This window comes from Pipra filicauda, unplaced genomic scaffold, assembly GCF_003945595.2.
Source record: "Pipra filicauda isolate LSUMZ 115617 unplaced genomic scaffold, ASM394559v2 scaffold147_size4022426_pilon, whole genome shotgun sequence".
Classification (NCBI taxonomy): Eukaryota; Metazoa; Chordata; class Aves; order Passeriformes; family Pipridae; genus Pipra; species Pipra filicauda.
The window spans coordinates 233,517-253,232 of NW_024103962.1; the positions used below are offsets into that span (position 1 = coordinate 233,517).

Sequence of the window (19,716 nt, forward strand, 5' to 3'; positions counted from 1 at the left end):
GTCCTTCATTTGTCCTGAAAATGACTTCAAATACATGTAAACTCAGTAATAGTTTCAGCACATCACCCATCTTAAAATTTAAACCATGACATTTCCTATTATTGAATAATATTTTAAAAATACTGTTGTATGCAGAAGACATGGCTTAGGTCAAATTTTTAAGAGCCTGCCATTCGTCAGTGTGTATTTTAGTCACACTGTTTTCCAAGGATCGGGGTACTGTAATACAGCCCACATTAATAACGAGTCCGTTACGAATAATCTGCTGCTTTCCTAAACCACAGAGAAACATGCTAGAATTGCTATTACGATAAATCTACAGACAATTTTGGTTAAGGCTTTACAAGGGTTTAAGAAAGTTTGTTTAGGCCTCAAAGCAAAGCCATCCATCTGCCCTAAAGACTCACTGCTGGAAGAGTTCAACTTCTAACACTACCACCATTGTGGCCAGGCCACAGCAAGAGAGCAAGTGTTAGCCCTGCTGCTTTTAAGAAGATAGATCAGCATCAGTTTTAAATTAATGATTTGGGAACTAGACTCAACATACATTTTTAACTAACAGAATTTAAATAAAAGCAACAACCAGCTGCTGTTTACTTGGAATATATCTATCCATTTGCAGGTAAAGTGACATTGGTCAAAAACTAAAATAATGGAATCCAAACCCAAGCTGGACATATTACCTTTAATATATTTCAGGTACACCAAAAAATCCAAACTTATGTGTCTCCAGGAAACACCTGACTCCATGGAACTTTCTTAAGTGGAGACTTTAGGAAAAACACTTGGAATACAGGCTGCCATGCCAACTAAAAGCAAACAGTAAAGTCAAGAGTCCTTGGTGTGTAAGACTACTTAGTATTCAGACGTTATAGCACAGTAGTACCTAAAAACTGCAGCCTCTCTAAGCTGTGCATGATCTATGTTACAGGCTCTCCACACCTCAGAGGCCTTTTTCTGATAAAGTGAGTGAATAAATAGTCAAAGGATAACACCATTAAAGTGAGGGTAGTTCTGCCATAGTGACACTGGATCCAAATTCATGAGTCTGCAGAGATCTGTTACGAGGAGAAGCTATTGCCTTTCTTCCAGACTATAACTTCTACAGACTGAGCTTTTTATTGCTGAGGCAGGAGCTGTTTCGCGTTGTGGGAATATGCAACACTTAGTAGGATGGTGTCCCGGCTCACTATCATAAATCAAATGCTAGATGTACAGGCACTTCAGATGTTATTGGCAGAAATAAAATTTAATATAGCTTGCCAGCATGTGGAAAAAATTTAAGGTCCAATTCAATGAAGTCAGTGTGATTTTGGCCTGAATCACCCATCTGCTACCTATATTAAGTAGTATAACATTCTTTATATAAATAAAATATATTCAATTTTTATCATGTTTGACATTTCTTACAGTGCTAGAATTTTTGTCATTTGTCAACCTGTATTTTTAGAGCTCTCTTGGACTGACTGCCAGGACTCCATCTGGCAAAATGAGAGGTGTTCCTGATTCAAAGCACTTCAAAGGAATTCTCCCACATCAATTAAAAAAGATCAAGTTAAAGTGATTATGGGTGATTGCAGAAAGATGGATTTTAATTTTCTTTAAAAACACAAACAGTGGAACAGTAACTTAAAACTCCTTTATGTTACTTCATCAGCTACCTACCCACCTACCAATACTTGGTACAAGGTAACTGCATTCCAAGTGATTACTGAGCCTGATGTAATATTTTAGAGGACTTAATGTAAATTCTTGTATCATTTTTTTTAAAACTAATCAATGTATTACCCACAATCTAAATGTGATTATGACCTGAAAAACACAGACCCTAAGGACAATACAGATAACTAAGGTATCTAATACATTAAATATCTTTTTTTTTCCCCTAGGTGAAGTGAATTTGAAAGAATTGGTCTCAGATGTAAGCCCCACTTCCAGGAAGATTCTGGCTTGTATTTTTTATTCCTTAAGAAAGCATACTAGCAAACTTAAGACCTTCCTTGAATAATCAAAGAGATGTCACTTTAAAGACACTTTACATGTTCAAGTTGCTGTAACATCTTTCCTAGAAATCTCGCCTGTCATGTCTCAAGATACATGTCATCACTGACAGAACAATTCCCAAACACCCCACTGTGGATTATCCATAGAAATAAAGTTCTGCATCTTGTAAAGCCAGGCCCATGTTACTTCATGGAGTAAGCACCAGCCACTGCCAGTGGTAGGGCCCTTAGCCCACCTGGGCAGCCTACAAGAGAAGCACCACACTGAGCCACACTGTGTGGTGAGCACACACCCATATTCCCTATGCAATCCCAACGCACGGGAGGACCTCAGTGACAGCAAATCAGTTAATGAAAATTGGAGTATTTTAGGCTCATCAGCTATCCTTGGGACTTGGTTGTCATTGGCAAGTCTTTGAGAGATGTCTCAGTAGGATGTAATGGTTCTTGTTAAGATTTCATGGAGTGGAAAAGAATCCCACCTCTCCTTGCTTGCTCCTAGTAGCTGGTAAAAACTTAATTATTAGTATTTATTTATTTCTCTCCTGAATTTTCTGGGGATAGAGTAATGCATAGCTTCATCAGCCTTCACCTCTCACTGGAACCAACTCCTATTCTCTTCCACTCTCCACAGCTTGGATTTTAGAGTCCACACATGAACTGACATAGATGCAGTGCACACACACACAACACACACACACACACACACACACACACACGGTGCCACGTCCATAAGTATTAAACTTATCTAAGTCCACGATTGCTGCTTGTCCAGCTACTGATTTGGAAAGGATAAAGCAGTTAGCAGGGGGGCAATGGTAAAGTCACAAAAGGCAAATACAGCAGCGATCCTGTTCACTAGCCAAGTACATGAGTTCACTTCAAGCTTTTCTAAGAGCACATTACATCACAACTCCTTATCTGCCCCATTTTTTCACTGTATTAGCCTTTAAGAACATATAAATCATAACGGAAATATAACATTAATCCCTGTCGCTTACCTCACCATTATAAAACCAGTTATTAATATAAGCAGTCAAAAGTGGCTTCCTCACACAGGATGGAAACCTGGCTTAGGAAAAAAATTTCAGTTTTGAGCTCATCAGCTCAAAAAGTCCTCTGTTCTGTAGATGCATTAGCTGGGGACCTCCCCTAAGGCCACTAAGGTCTCAAAGGCACTGTTGTGAATGACAGCTGAGGTGACAGGCACTATGCAAGCATTACACATTGCTTTGGCAAGGTCAGACTCACACTGCACTTAAGCAGGTGCAGTGGGCAGGAAAATAGTTGGAAAATAGCAACAGCAATAGCCCAGTTTATTTCTTATCCCTTTTAATTTCTTCATATTGCTAGCACTGCAAGTCTTAGCTCTTTATAATTAATGGCCTCTGAGGTGCACAGAAAAGCCTTGGATTGCTCTCATTACAAATGTTTAGAAAGAATCGGGCTCTAAATTGAGAGACAAGTTTCCAGGCAGCTAAAACTGAGTTTTCTAACTAAGAAAAAATGATACGCTTCTTAAACCATATAAAATTATTTTAGCTTTTTCTGTAGATTTCAACCTCTTATTCTGTTTCAGTCACTGGGATATGTAAGCACCAACATCACTACTCCCAGAAAAACCAAAGTGGTTTGTTGTAAGATATGAATCTTCTGTATCCCTTCAACACGAACATGTGGACAGAAGAAGCCAGGCTTTTCCTCCAGGTATTCATTACAGACCAAGTACATGATATCACACCAACCTATGAAATCTATCTTCTGTGTCTAATAAGTCAACATAACCAGCATAACCAAATGATTGCAGGAAGAGAGATTTGTCATTAAGGTACATAGCAATTATGACACACTACACATTTCCAGCTTTCAAATCCACTCCCCCTGAATTATGAGACCCCACGACTATTCGCAGATATCATTTGGCTAAACCCTTACACTGATACAACATCTGAAGTCGAACATCTTGGTTACATGGTTTACTTCAGTATTTGTAACTTCATCTCGGAACTTCTCCCGGTAGGGACACTCAGAACACAACATTTTAATTTATGCATTTGAGCCTTTTGATTGACTTAATCTAATACTGTTGACAGTAAGTCTGCATTGACTACACCTTTCTCCACAGCAGATTAACTTTGTGGGAAAAAGTTCAGCATTGAAAGGCACTTCCTACCCAATTTTATAAGCCCTGATTTTACGTACATACATCTGTCATCCACAGAAACTGTATTTTTCTTGTCGTTACTGAGAAGTAAATAACGTTCACTTACTATTGTTTTCACCTGTATTCTCTGGTATTTAATGGTAAAGTCTTTATAGTAACTGCCAGAAAGGGCAGTTTAAAATGTTTTACTGCACTATATACACAGAAATGCAACAAGGGTAGTGCACATGCTGTTGGCTTCCAAGAGCCTTTCTTCAGATTTTTCAGGATGAATAGATAAAAAATATTCCAAAATAGCCTGCCCTGAAGAGCTGGTCTTTCAGACAAACTTGAATGAAAACAATTATAGTTCTGCCACTGTTTCAAGGTGTGCATAAGCCTGCCAATGCAGCAGTAGAATAAAGGTAAGTAATGTACTCAGGAAATGTGGCCATCTCAGTCTGACCCATATATTATCAATCTCACAAGCCCTGGCTTCAGAAAAAGGGATTTTCTTCGCAACACTTTGTTTCTTGAGATGGTTTATAAGGAGAAATCAAACCCTAATCCCTTGGAAAGAAACTAAATGAAGCATAATCCATCTTATGAGTTACGGCAAAAAAACATTCTGGACAACATCAGGTTTTACTACATGTCATGGCTTTATGAAATGTATAAATGTTACTGTTCTATAAAATACATTTTTCATTCCAAAAGGCAAATTATAATTCATATTTATTCAGAACTTTCCTTTTTTAGTGTTTTAAACTTAACTTTTAGAAGAAAGACACAGGATTGCCAAATTAAAGGTTTATTATAGTGTTTTTATTAACAAACTTTCACTGGAAAGTTCTGGGCGCATTAACATAGGAGGCACATTGGCTTCAATGTTTGGCATTTGACAGTCAACAGAATTGCACTTCACTGCGATAGCCTTGCTACAACAGTGTGAACTTTCACGGCAACCCTCGTGGTGAGCCTCTCTCACTGACCTACTCAGCAGGTGCTTTTTATCATTTTGGTCGGCCTTCAAAACCTGCTCATTCTGCAAAGAATGCTGATCTACCTTGCTCTCAGCTTTCTCTTTTTTCTGTTTGGACAGAGAGGCTTTCTTGCTTTCAACCCCATTCGCTTCTGTACCACCCTTTTCATCACACTTGTCTGTCTGCTGACACAATCCCTTTTGGTTATTTGAGATGCTGTTCTCACATTCAGAGCAACGTACTATTAGAGGTCCTGCGTTTCGGCAGAGAAACTGTGAGGAGCTCATCACCTTTGGAACAGTTCTTACATTTTCCTCTGGGTTTTGATGAGCGTGTGTATCTGTCCTGTTTATTCTTTGATGTGCCTGAAACTGTTGCATGGACTGGAGGAAAAAATTTTTAGGCAGAGAGTTCTGCGTCATCGTTCTTTTGAGCCTTCCTTGAAGGCAACTGCAGTGGAGGACATGCTGGACTGGATGTACATAACCTTCAGCAGCTTGCTGTAAAGCATTTATAGGAGCTACAGAACTCTGGATCTGTACAGTTCCCGAAGAAGGAGAACACTGGTAACAGAAGGTGTCACTTAACTGCTGACATGAGTGTGGACTCCACTTCACTGTCACTTGCTTATATGCATCAGGACAGCTGCACTGCCTGTTTTGAGAGAAAACTGGGCATATGGTGTGTTGGTCAATAGAAGTCTGCAGCACAGCTGAACCAGCAACATTTTTTATGCTTTTACTCACTTCACTATTATAGGCTGGATGCATTGGCACACACATGTTTTGGGGCCTGCTGCTGAAGAGCTCTGAGCAGATATGAGTTTCTTCGTACGTCACCTTCTCTGCAGGGTTGCAGAGACCGGTTTGTGACGCCAGGGGCTCAAGCTCGTAGTGCTCATGCTCCATTTCTGGTTTTTGTCTTCTGGAGTCCAGCTGATACTTGCTAACAGGATGTGATTTATTGTGACCTCTGCCTCCTTGGCCTCCTGAAAAGGTCTGAGAGAAGGTATTACACCACAACTTTTTTGGTAGTGGGATCTGGCCACAAGTGCCCTGGGGTCCAAGGCATCGGCACATGCACTGAAAGAAGAATGTTGCAAAAGCCCAGCTAATGCACATTATAAGCATCATAAAAGTGCCAAGCTGCGTGTACGCCAACACTGTTGAGGGCATCATCATTGCTCCAGCTACAAATGTAGTCAAGGCAGCCATTGCAATAGCAGAACCCATACGGCTTAGAGAAAAAATGACTTTTCCCTCTCGGTCAGGGTCAGGGGCTAAGCGATAAGCCACTCCATAATGAACAGCAAAGTCTACTGATAAGCCAACAGCCACTGAAATTGTGACAGATTCTAACACATTTAGCTCCCATCCCAGAAGAACCAGAGAACCTACAGTGACGAAAATAGTTCCGGCTATTGAAACTATTGCATAGAGGCTTATGATTATATTCCAAGTTGTAAGAAGCATTACACTAAATGCAACAGCAACTGAAAGACCCATGGCAATCAGAGTACCATCAGAAAGACTGTCCTGAAGATCATAAAATTCAAGGTTACTCACAAACCAACCATTGCTAAGACCTTCAGGAGCAGAACTAAGCTCATTTGAAATCCATGAGTCCACCTCTTTGTAGAACTGATGCATTTTCTCATAAGCCAGGGTGAAGAGGTAGGTGCTTTGGAACTCCAACACCACGGCCCTGATGGTGTCATTAAGGTCAAAGCGAGGCCCTGGGGTTTTGCTATCTAAATGGTACCCTGTGCTTCTTTCTAGCTCCATTATAGCTCTCTTGATACATAATTCAAAAACTTCTTGTTTGTATGGAAAGCTCCAGTGGCTGCAGCAGGGGTAAAGAGATGGCTCATCACAGTCTTGATTTTCCATCCACTGCTTAAATGTTTCAATGAAGCAGCTTGTGAAGTCTTGTTCTTCAGTCTGATAAAAAAAGGTTTGGTTTCTTAACTTCTGACAGAAACGTAAAATCCAGACCTGTGAAGCTGGGCTAGCAATATTAAAACTGGTATCTAGCTGCAGCTTTCCTTTGCTTTTAGGGTTTAAAGGGTCACCATTATCCTCAGGTGTCACACCCCAGATTACTGTAATGGGCATGTGGAGCTCCTCTCCATGGTGGACACGTTCAAACATAAAAAGTTTTTTGTATTCTGCATCGTATCGCTCAAATGGGTGGGAAGACCTAAATACCTGAAACTCAGAGAGCTCCAGCGACGGCAGTTTCATCTTTGGATTTACACACACAATATATGCTCCACCAATTGTTAAGGCAAGGAACCAGAAAAGCCAAATATATCGAAATTTGATAACAATGCATGGCAAAACTTTTTCAAAAAATATCCTGGATGCTTCTGAAACCGCAAAAATAATCTTGTGGAACATTTGGCACAACACCGTCCAGCAGCTTTTGTTGTTGTATACCCTCTGCTGAGGTTTCTTAAAGCAACTGAAAATATTGAGAAGGTATCGTTCATGTAATACAACTACAGCAGGCAGCCATGTAACCATCAAAACGTAATTCACCAAAATGGCAGTGCCAGCATAAACACCAAAACACCTGATTGCTGTGATATTGCTGACGTAATTCGCATAGAAGGCAGCAGCGGTTGTAAAACTCGTGACAAACATGGAAAGAGCAGCGTGCTGCAACGTGATGCTCACTGTCTCAGAGGTTCCAGCATGAGGTTTATCAAACTTCGTGTAGTTCCAAACGTCACATAAGACAAAAGCATCATCTGCTCCAATCCCAACAAGGATAATTAATGCCGTGAGATTCATGAATGGAAAGAACTCAAAATTAAATACTACCCGATAGAGAAAATAAGAAATAATCAAGGAACTAATTATTGCAAACATAGTCATCAGCGTGATAAACATGGACTTCGTGTACACACACATAACTAACAGAACAATTACAATGGCTATGGCAGGATACACAGTATCCATCAACAGGTAATCTTGAAACAACCTATGTTTTATTCCAAACTCAATCCCTGTGACGGTTGTTACACCATCAGAAGCGTTCCAGTTCTCAAAGTTATCTAGGTAAATACTCATCATGCTTTCCCCTTTCTCAGTCGGGGAGAAGAGCATGCTGTATTTTAAAGCTGGTAAGACATAGTCAGCTGTCTTTGGGCTTAGAAAATCCTTGTCCACTAGGTAGTGAAGGATCTGGTAAACAGCATTGTACTTGGTACATTTGCGAGGTACGTTTGTACACTTGAGTTGGTCCTTCCTTTTGGCATTCATATCCCAGCAGTCCGGCCCCAGGGTTCCATTGTAGTAGTATTTGGCACATGTGCGAAGCAGCTTTAGGGTGTGAGAGACGTCCCGTTCTACAATTTTTTGACACGATGACCTGTTGTTCAGAATAGCAATATAGTTGCCCAGTGTCCAGCTGGGACAGCATGAAGCAGCAGTGGCTCTCTGGCAAAGGTCACCAAACTGGGAATGGGATCTGATCTGTATAAAGACAGGCAGGGCAAACAGTCCAGTTTAAAGTAACAGTCCAAATTATTAGAAACGTTCACTCACAAAAAACCTCCGAACAAACAAAAAACCCAACCCAATCCAACCCCTACTTCTCCCCCAAAACCCCCACAAAACCAACCGAAAATTATGAAAATGCAGTTTACGGTCCTTCTGTGTTAACATTTTAAATTCTTATTTCCACACACACTGTTTTTGATACGTATCCTCTTACATGCAGCAGACTAAACCAGCAGTAACTCATCACAGTGGCATAGAATTGACACAAGCATTAAGAGTATTGTATTTCTATTGTCTGAAGATGCGCTGAGGTATTTTGTTTCTTTCCAGACTGAGGACAGTTAATTCTCTTCTGTTATCTCATGCTATATTCCTGAAAATAACCAATCAGCCATAAATCAGTGAAGTTTCATTCTGCTTGGAATAATATCCTGAAGTTCCTAGGAGACTTACCATCCAGAAAGAAAGGATGTGACAGACGACTTCCATCACCTGACCTCTCCTCTACAACCCTGACTTTATGACTCTCTTTTAGCTCTTGTGCTGCTGACAGACACTGCCCCCGACCTGCTTGGCCTGCCACCCAGGCACTGAACGTCCCTAAGTCATGCAGGATTTCCAAAGCACAAGATAATTCCACCGTCATGAAGCACCCCAAAATAAGCCCTGATGCGCAGAGACAGCAGTCATGCCTCTGCATGCTGCACCCGTGGTGGGACAAAGTCCAAAGAGTTGACTCAGGAGTGGAGTGGAGGAAGCTGCAGCAGCAGCAGCAAGGCCAGAGAAGTCATGGGGACAAGCAGACACCAGTGGCAAGTGCAGAGAGGGGAAAGCTGGGACATGGGGGAGGACTGCTGTTGGCAACTCAAGCGACTGCCCAAAGGTCAGGAACTCCTACCAGAGCTTTACAGAGATGATAGCAATTTTAACATCTTCGTTAAGGACTCTCCTGAACTGAACGAGTGTTAATCCCTTATGGGGATATTCTTCTTCTGCTTCAAGAATATTCCAGACTTAGCTGAAGTCAGTAAAAGCATGATTTAGCTAAATCACCGTAAGGCACTTCTATGCAAAACTGAATCAATAAAACAGAAGTGAAACTCTTAAGTAACAAGGTTAGATAAGGGAAATTTTCTCAAGTTGAAAAAACTCAATCTTGGTAGGGCACAAGGAACATAAACATTAAAAAACAGAACTTGCAGCCTGTTATATGTGACAAAGTAGAATTAGTCCTTATATAGCCTAATATGTATATAGACGTATTTAAAAGTTCAGCCTTCATCAAGTTACACAGAATTAGTTACACATATTAGTACAATCATGTTAATACAGCCATGTGCTTCAGTTTACAGGATTGGGCCCTGCAACCATTATCTATGTATGCCTTAAATTTAGGTGAACTGAAGTAAACCACAGTCTCTTTTTTTTTTTCCCTTCTTTTTTCTTCTGCAAAATTGCGCAGGTTTATTATTAGCAATCCTTTATAACGCACACGAAATGCACTTGGGGATTCTCACGGCAGTTATAAAAGCTTTAATATGGACTAAATTTTGTCAACCAGTTTCTGAACAATAACAAACTGGCATTCTCAAAAAACAGGATAATTCACATTTGATTGTTTCCAGATAAAAACACTCACACATGCAAACTCAGGAAAAACTGAACAACCTACTAAATAAAAGGAAGCACTGGAATAGCATATCTGTGTTTTTCATGGCACATCTCCAGGTTAGTCCTATGAGGATATAATAGGCAAATTGGGAGGAAAGGTTTGTATTGTCTTCTCTATGTATTCAAGTTCAAGATGGGACAATGAGGTATATATACTGTTCTTCAACACTCGCTGCAGGCCATAAACATCCACTGCTGAAGTAACTGCTGCCAAAGGTAAAGTAACATGAGCTGGCAGCTGGAAATTAGAAATTAAAATACAAAATTTAGCTCCTGATAGCTCATTAAAATACTACGTAAAAATGTTAATAGGTTGTAGCACTGAGCTTTGTTGGTGATCCAAAAGAACTGAAAAGGCCGTTTTTGCTGTTGCCAGGCCTGGTCTGCCACTGGCAACATTTTAATTTATTTTGGAACAAGTAAGGAAACCAAGCAGTGCAACCTGCACACATGCTGCATCTGTGGGCAGATCTGCCCAAATGGATCTCCGCAGTAACAGACACTCACGAATACACAGTTTTGGGGAAGCAGTCTGAAGAGATAACACACAGTCTTTGAAGCTTATAAAATAACAGTTTATGGTTTATAGGGAAAACATTCTGCAATTAACAGGTGAAAAAAAGAAAGGCTCTTCTTATTCAACTAGTAAAAAGTTAGAGCACCTCCTGTAACTATTTTGTATATAGAGTTTCCATAAAGATTATAGGACTACCATATGCTGAGCAGCTGCAGGATGGAGCCCCTAAGTGTCAGTAAAACATATAGTCAAAATAGCTACAAGCAGATGGGAATACAATTAACACATGAGGATATACTGTTAGTTCCATGCTAAAGCTTGGTGCTGAAGTCCTGCTTATCATCAGAAAAATATACAAATTCTAAGGTTTGGATTTGCAGAAAATAGTGTCTGATTTTCCCTTCTTTGGGTAGAGAAAGCTCTGCCACTTATTTCAACAGAACTGTGGCGCTAGGCAAGCTTGAATTCAACAGCAAAAATAACTACAGCCACAAGAGAGTTCATAAGACCAGAAGGTCACTGGAGTCATAGATTTCTTCCGATCACTGCAGTGCAAGTCAGCATCCTCCCTAGGGACTGGTTGCTACCAGAACTCAGCATTCACAAGTGGGGCATAGCACAGCACTTTGTGAGTTCTAAGAAATGTTAAAAGTCCTTGAAAACTGTTAGAAAGTGTTTAAATAATTTAAAAATGTTATTTTTAAGCAACAAGCATTTAAAAAAGAAATTATGAAAAAAGCCTCAACCCTTTCTGAGCCCTGAATATCTAATTTTTATTATAAATTTACATACGCAGACCAACAATGATTGCAAAACCTAACCATATCACTCTGTTTGGTAAACTAACTAGCTAAAAATCAATGTTGCTATCATGAGGCACTGTTATTCTGCTCAGCTGTGGTATTCAATTACTATATTCTGAAGTAAATTACAAGTAAATTACAAATAAAGATCCACAGAGACATTATTTGCAACAATTTCCTCTATAAATATCTACACAACTGTGGATGTAGATGAAATAGCCAAAATTTAATTTTCTGAAGTGTTCTTATTTCAAAGGAAGAGCTGGTTTTATGGATATAAGATGTGTGGTGCTTTCTTTTTGAAGCAAAGTAGTTTCATCCTTCCTCAGAAAGCAAAGCAGTGTTTGAAATAACACATTATTATCAAAGTGTGCATACAGGGAGGAACAAAAGAAAAATTCCTCAAGAGTAATGCAATCATTACAGAGATTATTCTTCAGATGTAATTAACCATCTTCTGTTAAATAGAATTATTATGGTTTTTTAATTCAGACTGCGTTGCTTTGCAATGACCTATACTACCTGGGATTTACCTGCATTAGCTGCCTATGTTACTAAACTTCAACAGTTTAGTATCTCATCCCTAACTCTCAGTTTTCACCCTTGTAAATTACTCCACTGAATCTCCTGATTGATTACTCCCTAACTCAGTTCATGCAAAACTGAGCTGGGTTAGTTTAAATACTGTACTTTGCTCTCACCTGGCTCATTCTGATCAAAAGAGACACAGAACAACCACATGAGCCATCCTGTCAGTGCAATAATCTTTGATGGGGAAATAAGGAACACTTCATGAGGACATGAGGACAAAAACGACTTCCACCAAGTGAGGCCAACCAGGACAAAATGCCTGTCAGCAGAGTGCAAGGGAGATTCATTACACAGTGTTTCATTACAGCTCAAGGTTTTAACAAAGCAAACGACAGCTGTTGTAGGGAAAATATTTGGAAATTTGCTAAATTAACACAGTTGTCTAAAAGGCAATGATAAACAAATTTAATAATGAAAATATCCTCATTAAATAAATGTGGTATAATATGGATTTGTTTATGATTACTTTTGTTCTGAAGGAGGAAAAAATGGAAATAAATAGATCAATATTAACAGAAGAAAACCTTATTGCTTTATTTCCATGCAAATTCACCAATGCAAAAGTTCATGGCTACTCAGCAGTTCAAAGGAGTTCACTCCAGCAAGTGACAAGCTTATATTTTACAAATGTACTATTTGGATGCTTGTTTTATTTTAGCCTTTGTCAGTTAACTTCCTTCAGTCAAAACTGGACATTGATTTCAATCAGAGTGCTAAATTACGTTGTAACACGTGTAAAAGAAGCTGGTTGTACAATAGCCTCTGAACCTGGCTATTCCAAAGGCTATTTTGACTATGCAGGGTACCGAGTACAAGGAAAGTCAAGTAAAAATACACGGGGCCAGACAGACAATGACAAAACGTTGTCTTTCACTTCCTCAGTTCTGAAGAGAAAACTAATATTTCTCTGTACGCATCATTATCCACATCTAATTAAGTGGGCTATATTTCTAGCTGCTGTATCTATGTTCTGTTGATATCCACATGATCTCCATTTAAACTAAGAGAAAAAAAAAATTGAGTGACCCCACTGGGAGTCAGAGAAAACTGCATATGCTATGAGGATGCAGCTAGTTCACCTGAAGGTGAAAAAGCAAGCAAAATTAATTTTTTGCTGGGAAACAATAACAAAACTCCATGGAATTATATTCTATGAGGAAACACATAGCGAATGTTAACAGTCCATACTCTGCAAAAAAACTCCTGAAGCAACCCTCCTCTACCCCATTCTGGATGTTATTAGCAGCAAAACCAAAGAAATCCCCCTATGTACTCTGATTTACAAACTGAAAATTGTTTTTTAACTTTGCCTGCATGCTGACTGACTGTTTGACAGGATGGGAACAATGTGAAGTCCTCTCATATGCTGGATGGCAACGGGCAGCAAAACAAAATTTCAAATACATGCTCCATATCTGCAAGTTAAACAAATTAAATGCCATATTTACTTACCCTCAAGTTATCTACATTGCACATTGACTTAATTGCATTCAAATTCCATAAATTCTCTCCTCCTGTTGATGTAAACACCACTCGGGAATAGCGATCACCTGAAATTACAACAGGGGGGGTTTATTGATTGTTTGGGTGTGCCCCGTATCAAAGGCTGAGGTAAAACCCCACTGTTCAAATGACACAGATGAAATCTTTGTCAGGTCATGGGAATTCACCTTCTTTTCAAGATGAGCTATTTATCTCTAAGATTCGCTCCACATGAAAGTTTCTATTTCCTTAAAGTGCTTATAGTAAATATGGCATCTTCAATACTATATACCACTTAGAAGCTCTACAGACTTCTATTCAAGCAAACTATCTTCTGAAATATGACAAACAAATAAAAATCAAAAGATCTAATCAGCAAACTATGAAATTCTTGGCACAGCATAATGGCAGTACGCTGATAATAGTAATCAAAGGCTGATTTAGTAAGTCATTTGGGAATATAAATAATAATTATAAAGCTGTTTCTGCAAGAATGTTTTTGCTTTAGAAGCAAATGACTGGAGTGGAAATTGTTGCGATATCCTTGAGGCCATTTTTAAAAATTCCACAGTTTAGACACACAGAGCTTAAATTACAAATTAAATCGCATTTATCAGAAGGGAAATAATTACTTAGTGGCAGTGAGATCTGAATGCATAGCTCACGAGGGAAACAGATACAAACAGAAATATATGGCACTGCATAACACAATATGGTACTTTGGGTTAAAAAACATTATCACATTAATTAAAATATTGCAAAAGAACAAAAGGCTGAATTTTTCCCACTGCTGTGAATCGGCAGAATTTTTGCCTTCCACAAGACTGTAATGAAAAGACTTGGGGGTTGTGCTTTATGATGTCAGACTATGCTTTAGGATCAAGGGAACTGAAATCTGCAGATCCTGGAGCAGACAAAGAAAGATACCAGGAATGACAAAAATGGGTCAAGAGGAAATCAACTGTTTTCTTTACATAATGGACTGGCAAATTTTCCCATAGAAGCACAATTCCTTCATGACTGTCACAACTGAGACTACACAGAAACAGCAGTGGAAAGAATGAGACTGAGACTGTGCAGAAACAGCAGGCAGGATAAGAGGAGTTAACTCTCCTTCAAGTTGCAGTTAATGCTCAGCAGAGTTTAGAGTACATTTCCTCTTCCTTACTCATGATATGCTCAGTCTAACTCGGTTCTGCTCACACGAGCAGAAATGACGACCTTGCTCACAGCCTCTCACTTATAAATATAAGACCATACTGTAATTGAAAAAAAAAAAATAAAATCTGTTCTTCACCCCAGTTTTCACTGCTCATCCCTCTCTTAGATCAAGTAATATAAACAAATAATTTCACAATTATGTTTTTGTGCTCTGTTATCAGTCCTCACATATGGAAGTTGCTGCAAAAGAGCTCAAGTCGTTATATGAACAAAGGCAAGATCTACATCTGCTAATGCACGCTCTCTGCCAGAACAGGACTTATCAAAGTTCTGCAGTATGCCCTGTAAAAGGTCAATAGATTTCTTTGTCTTTTTTTGTCCTCTAGTTTGACTTGGTCAGCTTCATAAGCCCCCAGTGTTTTAAGGCGGGGATTTTTTATCTTTGTTTCTTTTAGGGGTCTTTTTGGTGTGCATTTTTTTTTCCCTAAACAACCCCCTAAATTCTCTACAAGTTGACCAGTGGATGTCTTTTCAGATATACAGAGGAAAAGTATTTTGATTTAGGTTTTCTAGAACTAAGCTAATGGCACAGATAAACACAACTTCTTCCCTAAAGTGAATTAAGCTCTACCTCTATAGTCACACACAAAGCACTGCTTTTACAATGATTAGCATCACCAAGAACTAATAAAATTCTTTACAGGAAATGGAAACACTTAAAGGAAGCACTTTAAGTAAATACAATTGCTTCCGAGGAAGAACCAAGAGAACATTTCAGCCCAATTTTCTCAAGAGTTCCACACACAGAAAGAAAGTGCTTATTGTGCATATATGCTAAGCAAAAAATATTTTCCTACATGGCATAGAAAGCATAGAAGAGTTCAGAAAACATTCAACTGACAGAAGTTTTTAACGTTCCTTACATCATTTCTTCACTTACTTGGAATATCACAGAAAAAGGTATCCTTGTGGAAGTTCCACTCTGCTTGCCTCTTCTCTCTTTCATAGTGATCATCTGACCATCTGTCATCTTGATGACTAAACCAGAATAAATAGTTTTACCTTAACTTAGCAAAGAAATTGTTAAAAGAAGGAGCATCCAAACACATCACACACCCTAACAGCTCTTACATATGATAAAACATATTTTTACCAATGTGCCTTTGGTATACAAAAACTGAAACATTAATTTAATTTTTCCTTTAAATTAAGAGACTTCAAAGGAAATGACATCGAGTCTAGTTCTCAAAATATCCATAACTCTAAGAGAAAACTAAAATTAAACACCTTTTAAGAAATATCTAGCCTGATTTGAAAGGCCTTGAGAACTGCAGATGATCAGACTCAATATTTATTGAAATCAGTGGAAGTACATATATTAACTTCAGAGAGTACCAGTGCAAGTGCTACGCACAAACAAAAAACCCTAGTAAAATAAAATACATTTAAAATACAAATTCCTACCTTTTAGCTTGCTCATCTGCATATTTGAAAGGATAGTTTGCAAGTGTTGCTTTGTACCCTGTGTTTTTCACCATATTGTTCCATGTGACCAACCTCTGTCCTATGGCTGTCCCTCTTGGTTCAAAACCCTAAGAGGAGAAAATCACAAAATTCCATTAATAGTTTTCATTCTTTAGCTCAAACGGGAAAGCGGAAACACGATCAAAGTGATGGATAGTTTTCATTATGAAGCATAATTACTCCAGGCATCTACTTCTAAAGGTAAAATGCTTTATGACAGGTCAGACAAAATAATGACTGACTGTATAGAGTGACGAGGGATTAAGAATTCTCGCACGTACTACTTCTCTCCCCGAGAAGAGATGATTTAGTCTACCAAATGTTCAACACTTAGTTTTCAGAGTAAGGGCATTCTACAAAGTCCTCTTCATTATCTCAATTATCACTCTTTATTGATTAAATATGATTAAAGAACTCTAAAGTATATCTGCTCTATTCCTCCAAGAGTAAGTCAAATCTTTACCTAATTTTAAAAGTGACATTGAAACAATTTTAACAACTTGACTGTTTTCAAGAAATATCCATTACATATGGATATGTACAGATATACATACTATCCTATAAATAACAATAACTTATAGGAACAGTATATTTTTATTTGAAGTTAATAATTAAATGCAATATTTTCAATAAAAAGTCCCGAAAGTTACTCCTGGGTAAGACAGTTCAGGAAAAGTAAGAAATGAGCTCAGTATTTAATAGAATCTGATAAAAATTACGTTTAGTTTTCCAATACGGATATCATTTCATCCCCAGAAGGCCACTGGAATGTCCTTTCCTTAAATACTGGCCCTCACTCTTTGAAACCTGATTTAGAACGTATGGTCTGTGTTGTACTGTGCCGTACATCGAAAACTGGGATGCATTTACATTATCAATCTACAGCAGTTCTGCTAAAGGACATATGACCTTTCAATATCAAAATGCAGAGAGAATTTAAACTAGTGGATAACACTCTCTGATGGCCACTGCTGCTTTGTATCACCATTTGCTGTTCCAATGTCAAGATTTCATACTTTTTTCTTTATTAATTAGAGGAATTGCAAGGGTCTTTAACAACTAATTTTTTTCATGGATTCATTAGACAGGAATTGCTTCTGTAAGCTCGCTACCAAGTGAGTCTCCCCGTAAATTGTTTCCCAAACAGATTCACAGTACAAGGAACTTTTTCAGGCATACTAAGACTCAGTTTTTCTCTCTGGGCAGATCTCAATTCAAGAGGAATCCACCAATCGCTGTACTTGCATTTGCTGTTTCCTGGCGTCACTGAAAAAACGGCAAACAGAAAATACTTATTGATTAATATTTACTTACGAGCAGTGGATCAGAGAAATCTGGAAGATCTGGAACTAATATTCCAACCAGGGCACACACCACAATTAACACGGTGCACATGCCCAGGACCACCACAGGCCAGTCTGCGATCAGCGCGGCATAGCTACGGGAGAGGGGCAGAGAGAGATGTTACAGAAATGAAAGTTATACACAAAATTAACCCACACTTCTCCAAAGAGCTGTGTTGAAACACTGACCTGTGTTCTTTGTTACTCTTACAGGAAATTAAGCTGGCTATCACTAATGGACAGAAGCCATTTGGAAACATTTTTTCCACACATTTGTTGGGGTTTTTATCCTTTTTCTATAAAGTAAGAACCCCCCCTCCACCTTTCTATCAAATCTCCTTAAAACTTTCTATTCTTATATAGAAAGCTTTTCACACCAGACTATTATTTTTTCCCCTCAGGATTCTGACAAAAATGCAGGCTTTATCTTAGATCTTCTTCGTCCTGCTACAAAGATGATTAACTGTGGACTAAAATAGATATTTCTGTTGTTTAGTACACGTTCAGCATTTAAAACTGCCACAGCAATAATTCACATAAAATACTTTTACACAAAAAAATGCCCCCAAAAAAATGTGAATTGAAAACTGTTGCTTAAGATTAAATACAATTTTTTTCATATAAATACTTTTTCCTTAACTTTATGTTTGGCATGCATATTATCCATGATTGGGGATCACTAAAACTAGATAGTTTGTTAAAAATTTAATGATAGAAAGACATCACTATTTCTTTTTTGAAAACTTAAGCATTTTAAAGAAAAAAAAATCAAAGAGAGAAAAAAAATCACTTTTAAAGTAGAACCCAAAAGAAAACATTTCCCCTATTTTTACAACAGTCATTAAAAAATACTCAAGCCCTACATACTAATGATCCATGAAATCTCTTGTAAATTCAAAGATGCGAGGGAGCAGCAACACAATACATAAACTAATCAGCATTAGCTATCTAGTCTTCTAGCATAACATACATCCTTCCATTTTAACACCTAGTTCATTCTAAATTTTAAGAGTGCAAGAATTTTTATATGCAAATCTAACTTTCATTAATTTTGTAAAATATTTTTATTTTTGTTAAATTCACAGAAAAGTATCAGAAATTAGGTGATACCCAGAAATCTTAATTTCTAAATAATTTTTCTTACAGTAAAGACTTGAATTCGTAGAGTTTATGTTTCAAAAACAATATTGTCTAAAGTAAAGAGAGTACAGGAAGTCCCATAAAGTTTAAAAGACATTAGAAAAATAATTATAGGCTATGAATCATTCTATACGGATGGTCTCTGTACACACTAAATATTGATCAAGAAGATCTACACTCTTACTTCCTCCTCAACTTACAAGCAGTGTAACATGAAAGTTTATAGCTTTACTTATCCTTTAGCTATTTCTACTGTCTTAAAAGATCATGGTTCTTTTTCAGTTTTAAGACCAACTTATTAGCTAATCACACTACAACTACCAGCTCTACAGAATTTTTCTGTCCTGCTGCTAAGAGGGAGGGAATGGCCATCTCTTCACTCCAGCAATGTCTTCCCAACATTCTAACTGTAAAATCCACAGCAGTGAGGAAGTTTATGGTTGACTTTCCATAGCTTGTGGAAATAGGCACATATAGGGCTCTAAGTGCAGCTTTAAGGAGAAAGGAAGTCCAAAGCACTGGGTGTATCTCAATTTCCTATTAGGCAAAAATGAAATAACTCTTCCATTCTCACACAAGAGGTTAATTAGTAAAGGCTTGAAAAGCAATCTGAAGTTAAAGTTTTTATTAAAGTGAATCACAATGGGGCAGCTTTCCAAATGAGCAATTGTACAAAGTAGAAGTGAAGGGAAGTAAATGACCTAAGAGAGTTTTCCTATTTATAGGACAAAATGTTTTCATAAACACAAAGCTAGACTGACTAGCTATTACAGACATTTGCTCTGCAGTCATAAAAGTCATACCCAAAAGATTTATTTTCCTATTCGTCACTAGTGCCAGATTTACCAC

The 19,716-nt window shown here is 38.1% G+C and overlaps 1 protein-coding gene across 3 annotated transcripts in view; it reads right to left on the bottom strand.

The window, feature by feature from the left end:
* Positions 1 to 4,949: 4,949 nt before the first annotated feature.
* Positions 4,950 to 19,716, bottom strand: part of DISP1 (dispatched RND transporter family member 1) — a 90,000-nt gene continuing 75,233 nt past the window's right edge. For all 3 annotated transcript variants that reach the window (XM_027721277.2, XM_027721275.2, XM_027721276.2), the window contains 5 exons: positions 17,699 to 17,822; positions 16,325 to 16,452; positions 15,801 to 15,898; positions 13,670 to 13,767; positions 4,950 to 8,608 (listed from right to left, as the gene is read on the bottom strand). In XM_027721277.2, coding sequence (XP_027577078.2) covers positions 4,961 to 8,608; positions 13,670 to 13,767; positions 15,801 to 15,898; positions 16,325 to 16,452; positions 17,699 to 17,822 — 4,096 coding nt within the window. In that variant the 3' untranslated portion in view covers positions 4,950 to 4,960. The remainder of the gene's footprint in view (positions 8,609 to 13,669; positions 13,768 to 15,800; positions 15,899 to 16,324; positions 16,453 to 17,698; positions 17,823 to 19,716) is intronic.